Genomic DNA, 20,555 nt, shown 5'->3' on the forward strand with positions numbered 1-20,555 from the left:
GATCAGTCCATGATTTTTATAAATATCCCTGAAAGCAAGCCTTTGCACACAGGCAGAATTATTTTCTGTGTCACAATGGATGGCAATGCGGAAACAGACTGGGATTTTTGCACTGGCTGTGCTTAAGTACATATGCAGTTAATTAAATGCTGTGTGGAAGTCACAGTGGATTTTAGTTTTGGCTTTTCCCGACACCACGCCTTAACGTTTGAGCCTTAGCACAGCTTTATAAAGCCACTCATTGAAGCCAAAGATTCACTGTCCTTGAGTTGCCCCTGGAAACAATGGATAGGAAAAGCACGGGGCATCTTAGAGAGCATTACCTTTTCTCATTATGTCTGTTTATCAAATCAGTGAAGGGAAGGTGGGCTTTCAGAAATTGTAAAACACATTTCAACAGTCCAACCCCATTTCATCTTTACTCCAAGTAATCTGGAAGTAGCAATTTTTCTTTTTAGAATAATAGAATTATTAAGGTTGGAAAAGACATTTAAGATCATCAATCCAGCCTTTAGAAAACCCTTTTGTTTCCAGAAGAATTTCTTAAAATGTACCACAGTTTTCAAAAACAATTAATATATTGAGTACTGTTTTTCTTTGCTTCATCTCCCTGTCATCCAGCCTTGAAGATTCTCCCTTGCTCCTTCTCCTAGGCCAGCAATCTGTGTATGAAGTGTATTGTTGAATTTCAATTACAATGTTAATTACAGAAGACAAGTGGTTACTGAATCTTGCACCATAATTAATCAACTTGATATTTACTTACTCCGTTGTTCACACTGGATTAAGCTGGGTCTGGACAAGCAGGGCAAGGAAAGTGAGTGACAGGAGCATTATCATGACACATTGCCTCCCATTGGGAAAGTTCATCTTCCTTCTGAAAGAGACGCCTTCAGGGATCATGGAATTTGAATTCCCTGTGAATTTAGTGTCATCTTAGCTTGACCAGCTCTGGAAGAACATATTAACCTCCTCTTGTGATTTTCAGAAAACCATTCTAATTTAGCAAGTAATTAAGGGTCACATGTAGGATAAAGAGCTAGATAAGCTTGGATTACGCACAGGAAGCTTTGTTTCCAAGGCAACCCGAGCAGAGCGGGTGTTAATGCTGAGGTCAGGCGCTTAATGAACTGGGAATGGTTACTGGCTGCAAAATGTATTCGAACTGGGCAAGGCGAACTAACAACTGCATTACCATTTAATGATTTGATGAGAGAAAACAAATACCTACAGAGCTACTTATCGCAGCAAATACTGGAGACAAAGTTTACAGGCGGTGGCATCGTTCTGCTGAGTGAGGTCAGGAGAAGTACAAAACAATGACGCTTGACAAGACCAAAATACTTCAGTCAGCACTGATGGATTTCGTGACTTCCCAGTGTGAAGGTGTCGCTGTTTGCGTCAGCTGCCGTTGCTGACACACTCACCCTGCTCTGGGTGTTCTTTTCCTCCCGAGGTTAGTCCTGCCCGGAGGTTGCTGCCTGTGGAATCACCCTCGGGGATTTAGCACGCTGAAAGCAAGACAGCTCTTCCAAGAGCTCAGGACAAAATCCAGTCCTGGGACTTTAGACTCTGGGAATTAATCCCAAGGGAGATTTGACAGAGCAAATCTCACACAAATACCATGGACATGGATAAAATAGCCAAACAGCTCATCTGTAGCAAAATAGATGGATTTAGGAAAACATATTAATATTTTCAAAATGGATTCTTGCACGGTTTTGTTCTGTATGATGTAAGGAACAGTTGGGAATGAGATTACTGTGCTTGAAGAATATTAGAGAGTACAGAAAGTGGAGATTACCCATTAAATATCTGCTGCTTTCTCAGTTCACTTGGACCATAGCTCTGTGAGACAAAAAATTGCACAGGCATTTTTCAAAGATTTCTTTAAAACAAACAGGCATCCTCTGCTTTTTGGGACAATCACAGGATATTCTGTAACAGCTGGGGCATTCTTGTGGCAGGAACGCCTGCACCTCTAACTTTGTGCCATGCTTTTTTTTTTTTTTTTTGGAAATATGTGGATGTATAAATCAGGGCAATTTTAGAGGCTAGCTGATACCTGTTTTTCTTCTGTGTAGCCTTGGCGTAAAAGCAGGTGATTTTACATTAGGCCACTTGTTTGCACAGGGGAAATTGAACACCCTGCTCTCTCAAACATGAGCTGTAGAACTTTCAGTTAAGGGTAAGACTGTGCTGAAGGTGAGCTGGCAAAACATAAGCCACTCACAATACTGAAAAACAAACCAACACACAAAAAAACCACCAAAAAAACCCCCAAAAATCAAAAACAAAAAACCCCCAAAAATCAAAAACAAAAAACCCCAAAAAATACCAAAACCAAAACAAAGCAAAAAACCCAAAAACCCCAAAAAACAAGCTAACAAACAAACATCCTTGCCCACAGGTTGCCAAAAGAAAAAAAAAAAAAAAAAAGTAATAGCCTTAAATAAGTTACAGGTTTGAACAATGGCAAGGAGTATTTGTGCAAAATATTAGGGGATATTTTGCTTTTCTTCCAACTGCCAAACACCTGGCAAGAAGGCCAATGAGGCCACAGCCTCTCTACACAAGATTTTTGAGGATGCCACCACAGATTTTATGGTTGATTTTTGTCTTATACACAATTTGATAATTATTCCTGGATCAAGGCTAAATCTTACAAATAATGGGTGGACATAATTTAATAAAGGGCATCATGCCTTCCACAGCCTACTTTATAAGAGAGGCCAGATTTCAAAAGGATTCATCTAATTGGGTGGCTAAATCCACCAAAGAATCTACAAAGAGGTTAACATGTTTGGGAAAATCAAATGCTTTAATCCAAATGTGGAGGCTTGTAGAAGCCTCATGGTGGCAATTACTGTTTTGATAGTGACCAGAGTTAAGCCATCATAAGATTGAATGAAGCTGCACCATCCTCACTTTCCTCTTCAGTGAGAGACCCCTTTTTCTAACGTGTCCTTCTGCGGTGCTGGAGGTGGCTCTTTTTAATTCAAATTTTATTAAAGTGAACAATTGGGCCCTTCATGTTTATCTCAAACAGGGATGAGCCAAACAGATTTAAAACCATCTAAACCTCTTTGATTATTAGAAGTTGTCAAATTTGGTATCTCTTAAATCAAATGACCCAGAAGTGAGCCATAAAAGCCATGGGAGCATCCCTGCCATTGAACTTTGGCTTCTGGAGTGAGCTGCTGATGTGATTCTCAGCGCAGCTTGAACCACCCAGTTTCTCTCACTGCTGCCTCTCTTCTGGTTGTGTGACAAGTTCCTGTCACTTGATAGATGTCTACCCCAGACTCTGAGCCTTGCCTCTGCTACACTTTTGTTGTCTCACGTGTTTTATCTCCCCTCCCTACCTTTGGTGTTTGCTTTCTCCAGCACATTTCTCTCTCTGCTGACTACAGGCCTTCCTTCAGCTCTACCCAAGTTTCCATGCTCTTATTGTTTCTCTAAAGCCCTACATGTCCCAGACCCAGTGGGGAGGGCAATATAGGTCATGATCCCTAATGCATCTCTTGATGAACAGAGAACCATCCAGATCATTTTCAGTGCAAGCACATCACTGCCACCTTTCTCTATTTCTGTATGTGAATAGGAAGTTCTCAGTGAGTTGCTACTCGAAGGAATAAGCCAGAGGAAGTCCCCTTCAATTGAGTTTTATTGAGAAGAGGTCTCAGAAATACCACGAAGAAATCTGGGGAATTCAGGGCAAAATAGACACACTCACTGACACACCCACACCAAGTCTTTTGCTGTCACCGTTTGTGCTTTTTTGCCTTCAAATGAAATTTGTAAACCTATTAAACATTACCCCATGTGAATTCTTACCGAACTAACATTTCCAGAGTGACCAAAATTGAGGAAAAGCCATTTTCAGACTGAGACAAAGCAGCAGGAAGGAGGACAGGGAAAGGCAGAGGGGTTTCACTTCCCAGCTTCTCCTCTACTTTTTGCTTTCTCCAGCTTTATTGATGTCAGCAATTGATGGATATGCTGCCATCTGCCACTTGTCCTGCAGGGATGGCTGTCAAATTCCCTCTGAGGTAAAATATGAGATTTATTGGCCCCTGATGGTAGGAGCCACAGATGAGATGGCCTGAAAATGCACTCAGGTCCCACCAGAATGCTGATTACAAAGGTGATTTGCACATGGAACTCCAGGAGCTTTGCAATCACTGAATTGCTCTCTGCCTCTGCAGGAAAAAACAGAGTTTCCAGTTTTGCATCTTTCTTGGCTGTGTTATAGCTGGATGGCTATGTGCAGAGGTATGGTTGTAACTTTGTTCTCTAGGAAATTTCTTTCTAGCAGCCAGCAAGAAATCCCTCCTTGTCATGACAACCAAAAGAAAAGCAAGTGACCGTGCATTAAATGGAAAAGAATCCAGTTCAGAATGTGTATAGAGCTACAAGTTACCAAGCATAAGCACAAACCCAAGGAACTTGCTATTTGTAAGCTGATTGGGTTTTCTATACACAGACAGAAAAAAAAATAATTCAGGAAAGTAGGAGCCCTGACACTTTATTGCTCATCTACATAAACAGATAATCAAAATTGTCTTACTGAAAAGTTCATTGTCTTCTTGAGCTGTCTGGAGAAGTTTCAGCTCCACTTTCCTCTTTTTCTCTGATAGAAAACACATTAGCTGCTGGATTTTGAAGAATTTTGAGAGTAGATTTTTGGTCCTGAGCCTGTGCCAGAGACTCTGAACCTGTCATCATTAGGCAGACACTTCCTGGAGCCTTAAAGGTGCCACTTACCTGGACAAACGGCCTGAAAAAGCATCCTGTGCCCATTTGTGCCTTGATTGGATGTAAAATAATTCGGAAACTGCAGAGGATTGTGTTTTACACAGAAATTTGCAATGTCACCTTCAAAAAGCTCACAGAATTATTTCTGTGTCTTGCCAGCAACACCAGCAATACAGCAAGGCGTATTTGTTCTCTGCTTTAGCACTCAGTATACTCTCAGTAGCTGAGAGCTACAGAATTGGTCTTGAAAACTAGGAGCTTGTATCCACCCACATACAGAATACATTGAAAATACAGAATATTAATTGTTATGCAAACCCTTTTTTAGGAAATGCATTTGGGTATGGCAAAGGCAGGACCTCTGGCTCCAGCTGTAGTGACAAGTTTACCACTCTGATGGCAGCATTTTAAATTAAAAAAGAAGATGCCAAGGACACTGGCCTAAGTGTGGGCATTCACTTAGTGCTGGAATTGTCCCTTTCTCTCCCTAAACTCAAACCCTCACAGCCATTTCCCTCATGCAGTCATTTCCCTTCTCGGTTGTAGTTTCAAACAACAGGAGTTAGTTTAGGTTTGGGTTTTGAGGTTGGTTGGTTTTGGTGGGATGTGTTATTTTTTGTTGGTGTGGGTTTTTTTTCTCCCCCTGCTAAGCCCTCATTAACTCCACTCACGCTGTCTTACTCTGTTTGCCAGTGCTTAAGTAGTGCATTTTTAAAAAAGCAACCAATTAGCACCTCATCAGCTTCAATTAGAGGAGACAAAAGCAGTGTAAAGATAACTCAATGAGAGAGGGTGGCACAACATCATGTAATCACTTAAGACAGCGGTGAGCACTGTGCTGGCTCTGCTGGACTGGGCCTCTTCACCTTTCTTTGCTTCTTTCTGGATGCATTTAAGACTTTTTTTTTTTCCTTTATTTCTTTTTTTTTTTTTTTTCTTGTTTTCTTTTTTTCTTTTTTTTTTTTTTCTGGGAAGCCAGGCCTCCCAGGAGTCTCAGAATCTGTCATTCAGGGCTACCTGTTTACAGCTCAGCGACCAGAAGGACCTAAACAATCCTATATTGTACGCCCAGTGCTTCCTTAAACTTAGGCCTCCACAAAGGCATGTTTTCAGAAACTGGGCAGAATAAGTTAAAGGTGGCTTTATACTCATTAAGTGTTCTGCTTGTACTGTCTTCTAATTACATGGCAGGGCAACAATGTCTTTTTTCTTGTCAATGGCGTTCTTTGGAGCAGTTAATTTGGTGCCTGTACTAAATGCCCCCAAACATTAATTAGTGTGGAAGGAACCCTAATTTCCTCGGCGGCTTTCCTCTCCATTTACTTCCCTTGTTTTCACATAGGCTTGGATGAGCCTCTATAATGAAATTACCTCATTAATGCCTTTATTCTTTCAGAGTAATTCATTCAAGATCTACCATTTAGTTTTAATTTAATGCTGTCAAAAGTAAAAGGTGCATTCATGTCTTTGATTAGTGCATTTTTTTCCTCTCTAAAGAGTGGACAGATTTAAATTATTAAGATGGCAAGTAGTGAGTTATAATTGGATACAAGCAGCACTTCAGTGAATATTAAATGCTTTCATAGACTGGCCTATCTGCTCTGCTGACTATTAACTGTGTCCAGTGAGTTCTTCTGTGGGGTTTGAATTAACGGCACATTAGCTACTGTGAAGCAAATGAAGTTTAATTTTGTTTATAAAAAACGTTGCAGTTGCATTTATCAACATGACATTTCCTTGTAGCAGAGCTCAGTTTGCCCCATTATCCTACCCTGACCTCATTGCTTGGTTAGTCCAACTCATGCGGGAGCTCATCCTGGGCTCGGCTTTGGAGACCTGCCTGGGTACGGCTTGGAGGATAAGACCTGAGAAATTCTAAATATTGTCACCCTGGCCACATTTAACCACCCTGATATTTTGCTTAGAGTAGAGGGGCACAAAGTGTATTTATCATTAGTGAGGAATGCAGAGGTATGGATCGAGCAGGGAGGATTTAACACCAGATCCTTGATCTTTAATTGTCTCTATCCTCCCCCCTTTCGTTCACAACTCACTTCACAAACTACCTGAGATGTATCAGAGAAACACAAATGGCAGAAGACTTTTGCAACCTGCTTAGCAGTGCAATTTAGGACTAATTAATTAGAGTTTGTTGGATGTCTGCAGTGCTCCAAGTGGTCAAAGATCAGTCACACACTTGGACCGGGATCTCTGCAGGGCCTTGTGCTCCGAGGGTCTTTCAGTTTGGAATATCTCCAAGGATGGAGATCCTTCAACCTCTCTGGGTATTTGTTGCAGTGTTTACTCGACTCCAGTGATGTTTTCCTTCAGGGAGTTATTACATATTCAATGCAAGCATCGACTGTAATAGGATAGCGTGAATTGATAATATTTTATAAATAACATCTATTATAAATGTATTATGTATTGTATTTATTATAAATACCTGATCTATTTAGTGCATATTACGTAGGATACATGTGTGTATTATACACCTATTATGACTGCAGTCACGGGGTGCACACAGAGCTGTGCTGTTTACCTTTAGAATCTTTCCCACCTGTGCTGTAAAAGCATCTTGGACTTGGATTAATTTCTCCTCCCAGCATGACCAGGAGCAAACTTTGTATTTATTTGTTCTGCAGGGGAGCAAGGTCAGGGGAATTCTGAAGTAATTTCTGAATGCATGGCTTTCACCATAAGCTGTGTCTCACTGCCCTCTCACGGCTGGATTATCCATGGATATCCCGCTCTCCTCTTTAGGTTCTTGCATGAATGTTCTGGCCAGCATCATCTCTCTGAATTCCTGCCCCTCGCGGCACAGCCAAGCACCACAACTCTATCATCCCAAAGGAACTGTGGCATTTGCCTCTTCATCCTCCCCCTTTTCCAGCAGGCAGGGGTAGGACCGGGCTGTCAGAAATGTCATTCCCTAGGCAGTTAGTTCCAGCAGATGGGAAGAGTTTCCGGGAACATGAACACAGCCCCACGTCCCGGGCTGAGCCCGGAGTCCATACAGCGCTCGCTGAGAGCTGCGGGGAGCTGACATTCTCCCTGGGAAGCGCTGCTGGCAGTGCTCCAAGTGCGTATCCCCGCACCTCTCACTTTTCGGGGGTTTTAAAAGAATGTTTCAAGGGTTTTTTGGGTTTTATTGGGGGAATTCTGGGGTAAATGTGGCGGGTTTTTAAAGGGGTTTTTCAAATGTTTTTTGGAGGAATTTTGGGATTTTTTTTTTTTTTCTATTTAAAAAGGGTATTTTTCAGGAAATTTAAAGGGGTTTGGGGGATTTTTTAGGGTTTTTTCAGGGGATTTTAAAGAGGTTTTTGGGGTTTTGGGGGATTTGGAAGGGTTTTTTTAGGGGATTTTAAAGAGGTTTTTAAACCCCAAAAATGTCGGGGTGGTCTTAAAGGGGAATTTTGGGGGTTTTTTTAGGTTTTTTTGTGAGGTTTGAAGGTTTTAATAAGGTATTTGTTAGGGTGTTTTTAGGATTTTAAAAAGTTTTTTCTTAATTTTTTGGGGATTTTGAGTTTATTTGGATGGATTGGGGGAGGTTTTAGGGGATTTTGGGGGGTTTAGGGTTTTTTTGGGGCAATTTCTATGTGGTTTGGGATTTTTGTAGGGGGGAATTTGAAAGTTTTTTAGTTTTTTTGGGTGGGTTTGTGTGGTTTCTTTCTTCTTTTTCTTTCTTCTTTCTTTCTTTCTTCTTTCTTTCTTTCTTTCTTTCTTATTTTTTTCTTGTTTTTGGCGTTTTTTGGTTGTTTTGGGGTTTCTTGTTTTTTTTTTTTTTTTTTTTTTTTTTTTTTTTCAGAGTTTAAAAAAAAATTAATGGATTTTTTTTTTTTTAATTTTTAACTATATTTTCAATTTCCTCCCCCCCAAAAAAAATTTCCTCCCCAGGATGATTTTTTTAAGCGCCACTACAAGGAGATGCTGGAGGGCACCAAGACCCCCGGGGAGCCCCAGGACTGAGCAGGAGGAGCCCAAAAAATTTTGGGCACCCCTCCCCGCCCCCCCCCGCCCCGCCCGAAGAATTTCTCGGTGCACCACCACGCCTGTCACTCACCCAAAGATCCACTTCTCACACAAGCTCAGCCCGTCACATCCCCAGCCCCGGTCCCTCGACACGTGGGGGCCCCAGGGTGTCACCTGCACATCACGGCATCTCCTGTGCCCGAGCGCCTCCCGAGGGACCCTGAGGCCATCCCCAGCGCTGATCCCGTCCCTCCCGAGAGACCCTGAGGCCATCCCCAGCGCTGATCCCGTCCCTCCCGAGAGACCCTGAGGCCATCCCCGGCGCTGACCCCGTCCCTCCCGTGTCCGTCTCCCTGGGACGCTCCCCCAGCCCCGCCCCTGCCCCGCGCCCCAGCCCTGGCTGCGCACCCGCCGCTAACGCCGCCTTGTGGGCACAGCGCGGTACTGCAGCCGCTGCCGAGCACTGCCAGAGCGCCGGCTCGGGGGTGGCTGCAGTACCGCGCTCTGCCCACAAGGCGGCAGCACTGCCGCCCTTCCCACGCTCGCAGCCGCGGCCGCTCTCGCAGCCCGAACTCGGCGTCACCCTCCCCTCTATTCACACACACCCCCCGCTCCCCGCTCCATCCGGGCAGCGCCGGCGGGGACGCCGCTGCAATCCGGATCTCCGGCGAGGAGAACAGCATTGCTGCCCTGCAGGATTGAGAAATCCGATTCCTTGCAGAGATTGAGGGGATAGGGAGCTGATCCTCAGGTTGGATTTTGGCAGCGGCAATTGGGTGAGATGGGGAGAGGGGATATTCCCCCGGATCCGTTAAAGCCAGCTCTGCTGGGTTTGGGTATCTCTCTCCAAAAACTGATCCCGCTGAAGGGGACTTGAGGAAGCAGCGGGATGCCCTGGGGGCTGTGCTGGAACCCCCAGCCCCGGTGAGGAATGCTGGGCAGTGCCGGCTCCGAGGGGACCCGGAACAGGGAACAGCCCCGGTTCGACTCCGGGAGAGGGGGCGGGCCGCGAGCGATGGCCCCGCCCCAGCCCGGGCAGGACGGGGCGCCGGGGAGGGAGCGGGCGGGGCCGGGCGGGGATTGAGGGGCGGGGCCGGGCGGGGATTGAGGGGCGGGGCCGGGCCCGACTCAGGTGCGCGGGGCCCCAGTGCGGCTGCGCGGGCCGGGGCCTATTTCTATGCGGCCGATCCGCTCCCGGCCCGTTCCATTCGGGAACACTCGTGCTGGGATGCGGCGGGATCCTCGTCGGAGCGCTGTGCCAGGGACAGCTCCCGGTTCTGCGCGAATCCTGGGGCGCTCAGGTAGGACTAGGGTCGGGTCTAGGTTTTGGCGGTATTGGCTGGGGGTTCCAGGCGGTGCCGCCTCTCCCCGGGCAGGCAGGGTGCGGGTAGCGGGGCCGGGTCGGGATCGCCGCAGGCAGCAGCAGCAGCCGCCCCGGACGGGCGCTGGGGCTGAGCCCGGCGCTGCCGCTCCCATTCCGTTCCGGCGGCCGCGGCACTCTGGACACGGTCCCGCTGTGGCCGCGGGGAGCCGGGGCTCTGCCGGTAACCGCGCCCGGAAGAACGGCGGCGGGATCTCCCCGTGTAGACGCCGCGTCGCGGCTGGACCGGCCGGGGCGCGGGGGCCGCCGTGCCAGCCCTGGAGCCCCAAATCCCGGCGCTCCCGGTGCCCCCGTCCCGCGGAGGCCCCGCAGCCCTGAGCGCGGAGCAGCGCCCGGCTCCCCGTTCCCGTGCGCGCACAGCCCCGGGGCTGCTGCCCGCGCACCCCTGCGGAACGAGCGGGGCTGGGGCGCGGGACGAGCCGCTCGGCGGGGCCGGGCACGGTTCCGCTCGGGCTGCTTCTCATTCACCTGCCAGATGAGATGCTCCCCCTCTCCCTTGCTTTGCAACTCCAAGAAGCTCTGCAATGGCAAAACCTCTTTTATTAAAACTCGGCTGCGGCTTTTCCCCTTTGCTTCCAGGTCACAGGATATACTGGGATTGAGAGGGTTCCTAAAATCCGACTCTCGAGGACACGGCCCGTGGGAGAATTGAACTCACAACCTTGGCACTACCTGGACTGTGCTCCGACTGACTGAGCCCTCTGCATCACAGGTATGAAACTCCCAAGGATGGGAATTCTTGGCTCCAGCAAGGAAACTGCAGCTCGTTCTATTCTGCTAAAGCTGCTTTACACACCAGCCCCTGCCACGGCTGTAGGGTAGAACTGGCTGGCAGCTGGCATGACAGCACCGCATCTTCCCATCCCCTGATTTTCCTGCCCTTTCCAGGATTTACCCAGCAGCTGTACATTTGCTCTTGCCATGTCTCTTTGTAGGGAGAAGTGAGCAGGACAGGTTCTGAGGCTTCCCTTGCTGCGTGACCTGAGTTCCTCTGGAGAGTGGCAGGTGGCATTTCCTGCAGGTGAGTGTTGCCCGAATGAAGCAGCTGCTGAAGCTGGGGCTGGTTTTGTGGCCCAGAGCTGCACAGAGGCCTCAGTGCCTCCCACTCACTGCCAGCAATGCTCCTTGATGTTTCTGTGTGTCCCAGCTGCGGGGAACGGGGGGGCAGGAGGAGGCCAGGAGTCCCCGAAAGGCATCCAGCACCTCTTGTCCATGGGCCCTCGGGGCAGGGGCTGTGCCTGCAGCGTCCTGCCCGTGCCGAGCGCACGGCCCGGGATGGGCGCTGGGTGCCCGGCCGGCGCTGGCACGGACACGGCTCAAGGGCTGCCCATGGCTCCCGGGCCAGGGGCTGCTCTGACAGGCTCCTGGAGATGCTTCAGCCTGGATACAGGCCACTGACAGCCCAAAAGCAGCCCAGGAGCAGCTGGCGTGTCCTGGTGATGGTGGCACGGGCTGCGTGCAGAGGGGCTCAGACAGCAATTCCTGGTTCCAGCCTCCCAGAGCTCCCAGGCAGCTGCCAGGTATGTCCTGTCCACCCCAATTGCCTTCCCTTCCCTTCCTGAGGCCTCGTTCAGCAGCAGCAGCACTAAAGCCAAGGCAGTCTTCCCTCACAGCTATTAAATGCCAACCGACAGCCTGCAGAGATGCCTTCAAATCAAAGGTTCAGGTGGGATGAAGTTTTGTTTGGACGAAGGCGGGAGTTTCCAGGGAGCCAGCTGGAAGTGCAGAAGGGATGGAAAGCTTTCCCAGGTGGGTCCCACTGGAGGTGTGCTGAGGCAGGGATGTGCACCCTTTGCTGAGGGAAAAGAACTTGCAGAGGCTCTGAAAGGAGCTGAGCTGCTGCAGGGAGAGATGTCCTCCCGTGGGCACGGGGAGCTGCCTTGGCACGGGACGGGAGCGCCCCCGGCCCTGCCTTCTCCTGCTTGAAAATATCACCTGGAGCCCCGGCTCAGGGGGGCTAAATCAGCTGGACTCCAGGCAGCTCTGTCAGCTGCCCCCCAGGGACATGGGTGGGCTGGGGGATGAGGGCTTTAAATAGCCAATTCTTTGGAACAGATGCCTGTCCCTGTCCCGATGCTGCTGAGCTTCCTTGCACGCTCTGCCCGTTCCTGGCACAGCTGGCGTTCAAGGGGCAGCTCTGCACGGGAATATCCACCCTCCATGAGGCACGTGAGGGTATGACATTACATATGAGCATTACTGTAGCCAGCCCAGAGCTGGAGGTTTGTTTTAGAAAGAAAATTTTTGGACTCTGCAAAAGTGAAAGCTCAATTTCTACAAAAACCATCTGGTTGTGCATTGCACGCTCCAGACACTCTTCTCTCCTTGCCTGAGCAAAAGGTTTTACCTCTTGTACTAAATCAGGAGAAGCACAAGGACAGAATTCCACATTCACCAAGCATTAAATAAGGGCTTCAAAAGAAAAATCTGGGCAGCAGTAACTGTAAGAGCACTTGGCTTCAGTCTGACAGGCAAGCCTCAGAACAGCTGTTCACCTTTAGTGCTGCAGAAGTACTTCCAAGACAGTCACTAGAGGTCAGACATCTAGGTCTTATCACCTTTATTTGTGGTGTGAAGATTGCCAGCCCTTAAGGCAGCAGGGAATGGCCTCCTGCATCAGGCAGGGCTCAGTGGTGCCTTTACCTGCGGAAGGTCGGCTGAATCCATACAGGTCTCTGCACTGCAAATGCACATGAACCAGTGAAGAAAGCTCTCCATGTGCTTCCTCAGGTACTTCCCAGTGGCACTGCTCAGACACCAGAGCTCCAACTGCAGCAGGTGAGTCCTGGAGTGCTGGATCAGCATGGCCACAATGGCCAGGGAGGTGAGTGAGCACTGGGCAAGGCAGTGAGCCTGCACCTCAACACCACCTGTGAGAGCAAGGACTGCTCACTCTGGAGAGCCTGAAGGAAAACTCGCTCCAAATCTCTTCTGGCCGATGCTGACATCAATTTCCCCAAAGCCTTAATGTGCTCTGTGGACAGCAGAAGTTCTCCTTGCTGGGGCTGTCTTTGGTAGCTGTCTGTAAAGAGCTGCACCAAAATTTGTCCATAGAAGCTTAACTGCTTCCCTATTTTAGGGAATTTTTCAGACTTCTGAGAAGCCAAGCCCATCTCAGGAAGTTGCAGCATGGTTAAAGTGATCTCCTTCAGCTGAGCTGCAGTCATGTACATGTGCAGCTCCTCCAGAGCCTGCAGCTGGTGAGACTTCCTGGGATAGACCTGGCTTTGGTCCTTCCCCCCAGTCTGCAGCTCTTCCAGGACACTTTTGGTGATGGCTTTGAAATACTTGGACAAGACGTGTCTGTGATCTCTCGTTTTCAGCAGCTGGAGCACCCCAGAATGGAGGTGAGCTGACAGGAGCTTCACAGTGACAGGGTTCAGACCAGGCTGAGGAATAGAGCGCAGCTCCAACGCCAGGAACCAGCTCTCCAGTGCAGGATGTCTGAAAATCAAGGTGAGTGCATCCTCCAGGGTCTGTAACAAACAGAGGTAACAGCATGACTGAATGGATAATCACAGTGCAGGGTAAAAAATAAACTCATTCGTCTGCCTATTTTCCAGTTTATCAGTTACAATTATTGAACATGAAACTGTCTATTAGCTGACCAGAGGATAAAAAATATTAATGAATTACAAGCACATAAATATCATTCTCTCAACATTTATGCTGTGGGATTTATGCTGCTATACTGAACACTCTGGACGTGTCTAAGCTCGTCTGCAGAGAAAAACTGAGTATTCTGGGGTTCATCAACACACTCTAATCTCCACAAATTCACAGAACAGATGAAAGGAGAAAAAATTCCCTCCTCAGGTACATAATTTTCAGTAAGGCTTTACACAGGGCTGAGGGAATGCATTTTTTCCTGCAATGGTGATGTGATTTGAGACTTCTCCTGACCGTGTTCCAGCTCAGGGGTGGGACTGTGGGTGATGCAGCTGGGTCACATCTCCAGACAGTAGTTTAGCAACCTCACGCTCTGCATTCCTAAGTTCTCCTCCAAGAGCTTGACAACACCTCTCTGATCAGCAAAACTATCCCCTAGAGAATCAGCCAAACCCAAGTTTACTAACAGGTACCTCTGTATGCAGGGATTTGGTACCTTGTCATTTGAAGACACTTCTGTCATCAGAGGCTCCTCATCCATGAAGAGATCCCATCAGCCTGATGCTCCTCCTGCTTCTGCTGCTGCTCCAGCTTTATTTCATTGTCCCGGCACAACAAGATGCTCAGCAGGTCCACACAGAGATCAACAAGCTGAGGACCCAAAGTTTTACCAAGCTATGAAAACAAAGACATGTTGGAAGTGAAGAAAAGAGGAGGATGGGAGCAGACAGGTAATTATACAGCAGGAATAGGAGTTAACTAAGAACTACTTAGATTACAACCTCTTCTGGGAGAAGGAACCACCTCCCTTAATAGAAACCTGATTCTAAGAGAAGTCTCAGGTTGCCAAATAAATAGATGATGAATTTCATTTACATATATATATTCATTTATACATTATATATATGACATTTGGAGGTACACAGGCCAGTGAATTTTACTCTCTGCAAAGGCTTCCTGGGGAGACCCAGGAGCTGGATTAAAATCTCGAGGTTATTTGCACTCACACTGATCAGCAAGGTAACCCATGCAAAGTAAATCCAAAGCAAATCCTCAATAATAAGAACTGGCATTTGTTACAAATTACATGCAGTTTTGTACGGTGCTGTGCAGCCTCAGAGACAAGCACAGAAAAAAGAGCTACAGAACTGGAACCTAAGTTTGAACAGCTAAGTCATTTGTACTTCTACATGAAAATAAATCAAACATAACCACAATATTATTACAATATTGCTCTTACCCTGCTGAAGTTCTCCACTGTGGATTTCAGGTATAACAGCACATGCTTTACTCCCAACAAAAGCTGGTCAGGTGGGAGCCAGAAAGCCAATTTTGTCTGAACACCACCTTCCAGTAGGGTATTGCTTCCTCTCTCATAGGCTCTCTTTAGCAAAGTGGTAAATGCAGAATCCAGGGGCACAGCAGGTTCTTTGCTCACCTCCTCGTGATTTTTAAACTGTTTAAAGTGGAAAAAAAATCATAAGAGAAAAAGAGTGATGAATATGAAACAAAAATCTCCTCAGCTCCCCATGTTTTGAGATGAGCTCTGAGCTGAACTCAGGTGGAGTGTAGTAGTGTTCACTGCTGGCCTTGGAGAAAACTCACCAAACCCAGCCCAGGGGGCCTGTGATCCCCAACCCAGCCAGGGCAACTGCAGGCACTCTGAACTGACACATATAATCTGCACAAGTAAAAAAAAAGGATGCAAAGTAGCCACCTACTCATTAGAACTGATTACCTCTTCTAGATATAGAAAGCCATCCACCCAAGTTTTCTTCTTTTGGCACACTCTGTCACAAATTATAACTGTGTTTGACAATGATCAAATGAGTGTTGATGCCTTTTTTTTTTTTTTTTTTTTTTTCTCTGAAATCTCACCTAGGTGCTTTATCTTTATTAAAAAGGAAAGGGCTGTTTGTTCTAATTGTACTAGAAATAAATCAGGTGGTTGAAGAAATAAGTCAGGTGGTTGCACCCTGTCTGGCTGTGGTGTCTCCCTTCAGCTCTAGGAATCACTTATCAAGGTGTCCTGTTTGCAACACAAGCAGAAAAAGGTACCAAAATTCATCTTGGAACTCATATTTGTAAAAAGTGGCTAGATTATTTTTTTAAAGAATCAAAAGATAAAATAGCCCAAGTATATTTTTTCTGTAACTTTTCTCCCTGCACACAATATAGCTGCACCTCAGAGCAGCTCCACATTGCTTTCTCTGTACAGAACTGATGACACTTAGATTGTCTTCTCTAGCAGCTCCTATGACAATTAAAGCTGAATTTGTTTCTTGGCCTACACAAAAAAACCCCAAAAAACAACCAAAAGAAACAACAACACACCAAACAAACAAAACAACAACAAAAAAACAAACACAAGCAACACAAATTTGGGCCTCTAAAAAGTTTGGAGGCCATTCCAAAATACCATTAAAGAAGACACCAGGAGCAAGTTCATATTTTGCTTTTGACAATATAGAGAGAGGAAAGATAAAAGCAGCATGAGTTGGTGCTTAGGTCTAATGACAGGGTTTAAAATATTTGAACTGCCATTTCACCTTCAGATTAATCATATAATCTCTGACACATTAGAGCCAAACCATTCCTCAGTTTTACCCTCTGTATATCGAGGACAACAACATTCACTCCCATTCTTGAAGAGGTTTAAAAGTTTTGTGAAAAGAACACCAGATAAGTATAAATAATTATAATAATCAATTTTGGTTATCAGAGAGCTTAAGGGGCTCCCTTCACACATGACTGATGGGTGCTTTGGGAGACAAATGAAGTCTTTAGGCAAGATTGTGCCTTTTGTTACCTTTTCTGCCTTTAATTATTACTTTTCACCTTCAGATAGGCTAATGCTGATCAGGAAATCTTACCCACACTGTAAAGTGAAATAAATCCCTCACCTTTTTATTTGACAGCACTGAAGCTCTTTCATTGCACATGGAGCCACATTAATCACCTATTCCTGCCTTCCTTCTCCCCACCACACAAATGAAGAGGCTCATCCTGTTTTACTCATCATCACTGACAGCAAAGGTGTGATCCATTTGGTCTAATTTAGTCACCACCTGCCCAGGATCTGAGGCAGGCACCCTCAGCTCTGTTTATTATCAGCAGAGAGAAACAGGTACCCCCAGAGAGCAATTTGTCTTATCCCAAGATGGGGGTGTCTAGAACAGGTCACAAAAATCACACTCTGGAGATTTTTGGGGGCATTAAGGGAGCCTGAGGTGACTGGCTCAAACTTGGGTGCATAACTTCTGGACATCCCACTCAGAATGTCCACAAGAGCTGCTCAAGTGATGCAATAATTCTCACTGCAGGCTGACACGATCTGAATGGGACCAGCATCTCCCAGCACAGATAAAGTCTGGCCTGGACAGTCACAGTTAGCAACCCTGCATTTGATGCCTGACATGAACCAGGAGATAATGCTGGGATTGCAGCTTTGAGAGCCACCAGGTGAACTCCACCCAGCCATCATTAATCAAACACACTCTGCTTCCACATCCCAAACTTTGGGGCCTCCAGGCATGAGGCAGCAATGCTCAAATGTGCAGCTGAGCATCTCTTTTTTCTGGAGCAGCAAGTTCCTTATTGCTAGTGACAGTAAATTAGTTACTATGGATTCCCAAACACCTGGTGATCCCAGTCTAATCATTAACCTTCCTGCAAGGTGGGAAGGCTCCCTATCAAAAGGAATAAATTTTAAATTTGGAGCCTCACTTAAAAAAAAAAAAAAAAAAAAAAAAAAAAAAATTTAAAGTTTGTCATGGTTACTCAGAGGATTGATTTGAGGTACTTTTAACAAAGCAAAAAAGATGTAGGAAGATTTTTTTTTCCAGCAGAAATCCAAACACAAGACCCAGATATGTGGATAATCATCACTGCAATGCAATTGTCTCTCAGGGGACACTGCAACAGCACAGAGCAGCTCAGGACAAGAATTAACTAAACACACCCAGCTGCTGACACTCCTTCCCAAGAAACTCTGGTTTCTGTCCTACTGGCAGAGAGGCCTCAAGTGAAAAGATAAATTAACAAACTTCCAACAAACTCAGAAAGAAGAAAGAACAAAGGTGGTGCTTCTGTCTGTAAAAGCCTATTAGTACCTCCAGAAATCTGTCTGTACCTGTCCCACCCTGGAGTTCTTCTCTCCTGCAATCCTGCTGCCATCCTAATCACTTCTGAATATCACAGCTGCTTCTTTTACTGTTTTATTAATTCCCAACTCTTCACACTTCAGGTGTTGGAGGTACTGAACATAAACTATGTTCTGCCCTGGGAAGGGACTCTACTCTCAGCAGCATGGATTTTCTTTCCTTAGAAATCTGGCTTGAGTTAATTCAATGTGACACCATCACCTTCCTCCCCAGCAAACAAACAATTACCCTGTTGTGAACTGTTATATACGTGATTCCTGCTAATTAAAGTTTGTATCTATGTAACTAATATACTTTGATTGTATTCATTAATATACAATTGTTATTAATAAATTGCTGCTAAATTTAACTTTGTTGCTTGATTAATTAGACAAAATCCAAAATCCAAATCCATTTATAATGGAACTCATGCCACTTTTTGTTCATTATTTCCTCTTTTCTTAGTTTCAACTGACTTCCAGTCTTAGCAGCTGTCCCACAAACCTCAAACACATTTTTTCATCTCAACATGAGCACCACAAAAGGAAACTTTCCCAGCCTTTTAAGGGACCTTGCACTTCAAAATCAATCCAATTCTTGAAAATATGACTTTACATCTTTTCCCTTTTGAGAGAATATATTCCCCATTAGATGTAAAAAAGGCTGAAATATAAAAAAGAACTGGAGTACTCACAAGAATGAAGAGAGCACAGCAACCACCAGCCTCTCTGCTAAGGAACCATTCAAGCTACAGCTGCCCACCTGATGCAAGTTTAAAGGTTTGCCTGGAAGTGGTTTGGGTCAAAGAAATACTCAACCTGTGGAGAGAGTTAAGGAATATTAAGGAATACAGCTGTAGTATACCTTTACAATATAATTTAAATAGTTCTTTTAATTAAGGCTTCTTGATGCTGAAACTAAAAGCATAATGTTTAACATAATTTAAACTCAAAGCTGAAGACAAAAACCTGAAAGTTTTACCTTTCGTGCCTCCAGTTCTCTCCATCCCACCCCAGGGAGGAACGAGTGGTTTTACTGGGAGAACTAAATTGGAGAACACCTTTCCCATACCACAGCATGACCCTCTTTTTAAAAAAGTGGTGTCAGCAATTTTGCTTTTTCTGTCTGTAGTTAAAGACAAAATGAGCAGAACTGCATTAACTGAGCAGGGAGTGTTTGTTCTTTGTGAAAACTGGTGGTTGCAAAAGCACACAGGTAGTAGGTAGGTAACATGATCAAGCAATATACAGAAAATTTGTCCATGAGTCACAGAATGTTTGCAAAGAGACTGAAAATCAGTTTCAAACAATCCAGTTTTAAAAAGTCGTGGTAATGAGAACCTTGGCACTCAGCACCTGTGAAAGGCAAGTCTTTCTCATCACCTTTTTTTCTCCCAAATTTGCTAATGAAAAGGAATGCTTAGAGAAAAGCAAAACAGCAATTATACCTCCCTTTTTGTTTCTTTTGAAGTTCCAAGATGCCTCCAGAAATGGGTAATTTGACAAGACAGGGAAGTTAAACTTTTAAAAAGTGTAGCTCTATTTAGTCATTGTTCTTATGCTGAGAAAATGTATTTTAATGGATGGCACTAGAAGCCAGTCTGGCAGCTTGAAAAAGCAGCCCAGGTCAAGGCAGTGGGGGTGGTGGGTGTAGAGGAGAGAAGGTGATCTCACTAATAAAACAAAGCCTGGAGTGGAAGGATTATGCTGACAATCAAGTGAAGGATGCACCTGCTGGGATATTTGGCCATGGTGCTCTGAGACAAACCTTGATTAAAAAACGGAGAGAACAGTCAATCCTCCAGAAATGCAGGACTGTGTCCTGCTGCTCCCCACACATTGGCTCCTTTATGGGCTGCCTCCTGCTCTCTACGCAGAGCCCCAGCTCTGACAGGACAGGTATGACTTGGACCCTGCAAGATTTTTAATGTTGGGTTGCTGTTTCCTTTTTTTTTTTTTTTTAAACAAACTTCAGGTCTCCTGAGAAACACAAAGACTTAGCTTGTTCTGAACCCAGGATTTAAAAATTCCCCTCAAATATAAAGAGGAAAAATTAGTACTTTAGTACTAGAAATACAAACAAAGCATCCTTTGACTACAATTATTGAGTCCTTGCAAAATATTATTTTCATCTGATTAATCTGATGCTATTTCCATGCCAAACAGCACTCAAACCCTATGATATTCATGTGGAAACTCACTGGCTGAAGCAGGGGGTGTGTGAGGGGGAATTATTGCTCATGATAAAAGCAAAGGAATACAGTTAAGCAGCAAGAAAGGAACACATGAAATTAATGCATTTTCCTTGTTGTTTTAACACCTGTTTACTGTAGAAAAAGAAAGGTTTTAGGATTAGGAAATCTCACTTCTGGATTAGGAAAAGGCCTCCATCACATTCATTAAGTTTTCCCAGGATACATTGCTGTATTTTGCCTGAACTCTTCTGCTATGAAAGAGCTGCTGAAAAATACTTCAATATTTATATTTCCAACGTACAGAAGTTTTGTTGTTTCTATGAAATCGTTGCTTAGGTCTCTGCCAGACACTTGGGCTGTCTGAACACCTGATGCCTGCAGCTGCAGTGTCTGTCCCTGCAGGGATCTGCAGAGGTCCCTCATCAGCTGCAGCCAGGAGAGTTCCACACTGATGCAGGAGGAGCATCTTTGCCTTTGGAGTGGGAGCTCTGCTCGCTGT

At 45.6% G+C, this 20,555-nt stretch overlaps 1 protein-coding gene and 3 long non-coding RNA genes across 4 annotated transcripts in view; 2 read left to right on the plus strand and 2 right to left on the minus strand.

The window, feature by feature from the left end:
- The window catches only part of LOC130265104 (uncharacterized), a 178,310-nt gene extending 158,042 nt beyond the window's left edge, over positions 1 to 20,268 (minus strand). The window contains exons 1-2 of the long non-coding RNA XR_008842555.1: positions 19,630 to 20,268; positions 18,557 to 18,680 (exon numbers count right to left, since the gene is read on the minus strand). This is a non-coding gene — a long non-coding RNA (uncharacterized LOC130265104). The remainder of the gene's footprint in view (positions 1 to 18,556; positions 18,681 to 19,629) is intronic.
- On the plus strand, positions 9,783 to 11,132 carry LOC130265106 (uncharacterized). Its single transcript, XR_008842557.1, has 3 exons — positions 9,783 to 10,031; positions 10,691 to 10,823; positions 11,047 to 11,132. It is a non-coding gene; the product is annotated as an uncharacterized LOC130265106 (long non-coding RNA).
- On the minus strand, positions 12,910 to 14,306 carry LOC130265097 (nucleolar pre-ribosomal-associated protein 1-like). The gene is made up of 2 exons (XM_056513912.1): positions 14,217 to 14,306; positions 12,910 to 13,587 (listed from the first exon to the last, which is right to left on the minus strand). The coding sequence occupies exons 1-2, from the start codon at positions 14,259 to 14,261 to the stop codon at positions 12,910 to 12,912; spliced, it is 723 nt and encodes a 240-aa protein (XP_056369887.1). The 5' UTR covers positions 14,262 to 14,306.
- LOC130265103 (uncharacterized) lies at positions 13,478 to 17,273 on the plus strand. Its single transcript, XR_008842552.1, has 3 exons — positions 13,478 to 13,567; positions 14,206 to 14,451; positions 16,639 to 17,273. It is a non-coding gene; the product is annotated as an uncharacterized LOC130265103 (long non-coding RNA).
- Positions 20,269 to 20,555: the final 287 nt, after the last annotated feature.

The sequence above is a fragment of the Oenanthe melanoleuca genome, chromosome Z (genome assembly GCF_029582105.1).
Source record: "Oenanthe melanoleuca isolate GR-GAL-2019-014 chromosome Z, OMel1.0, whole genome shotgun sequence".
Lineage (NCBI taxonomy): Eukaryota > Metazoa > Chordata > Aves > Passeriformes > Muscicapidae > Oenanthe > Oenanthe melanoleuca.

Coding starts and splice junctions, on each gene's coding strand:
- LOC130265097 (XM_056513912.1), bottom strand. CDS start 14,261: ATGGATGAGGAGCCTCTGATGACAGAAGTGTCTTCAAATGACAAG. Junction 13,588..14,216: donor AAGTGTCTTCAAATGACAAG/GTACCAAATCCC, acceptor TGTTTGTTACAG/ACCCTGGAGGATGCACTCAC.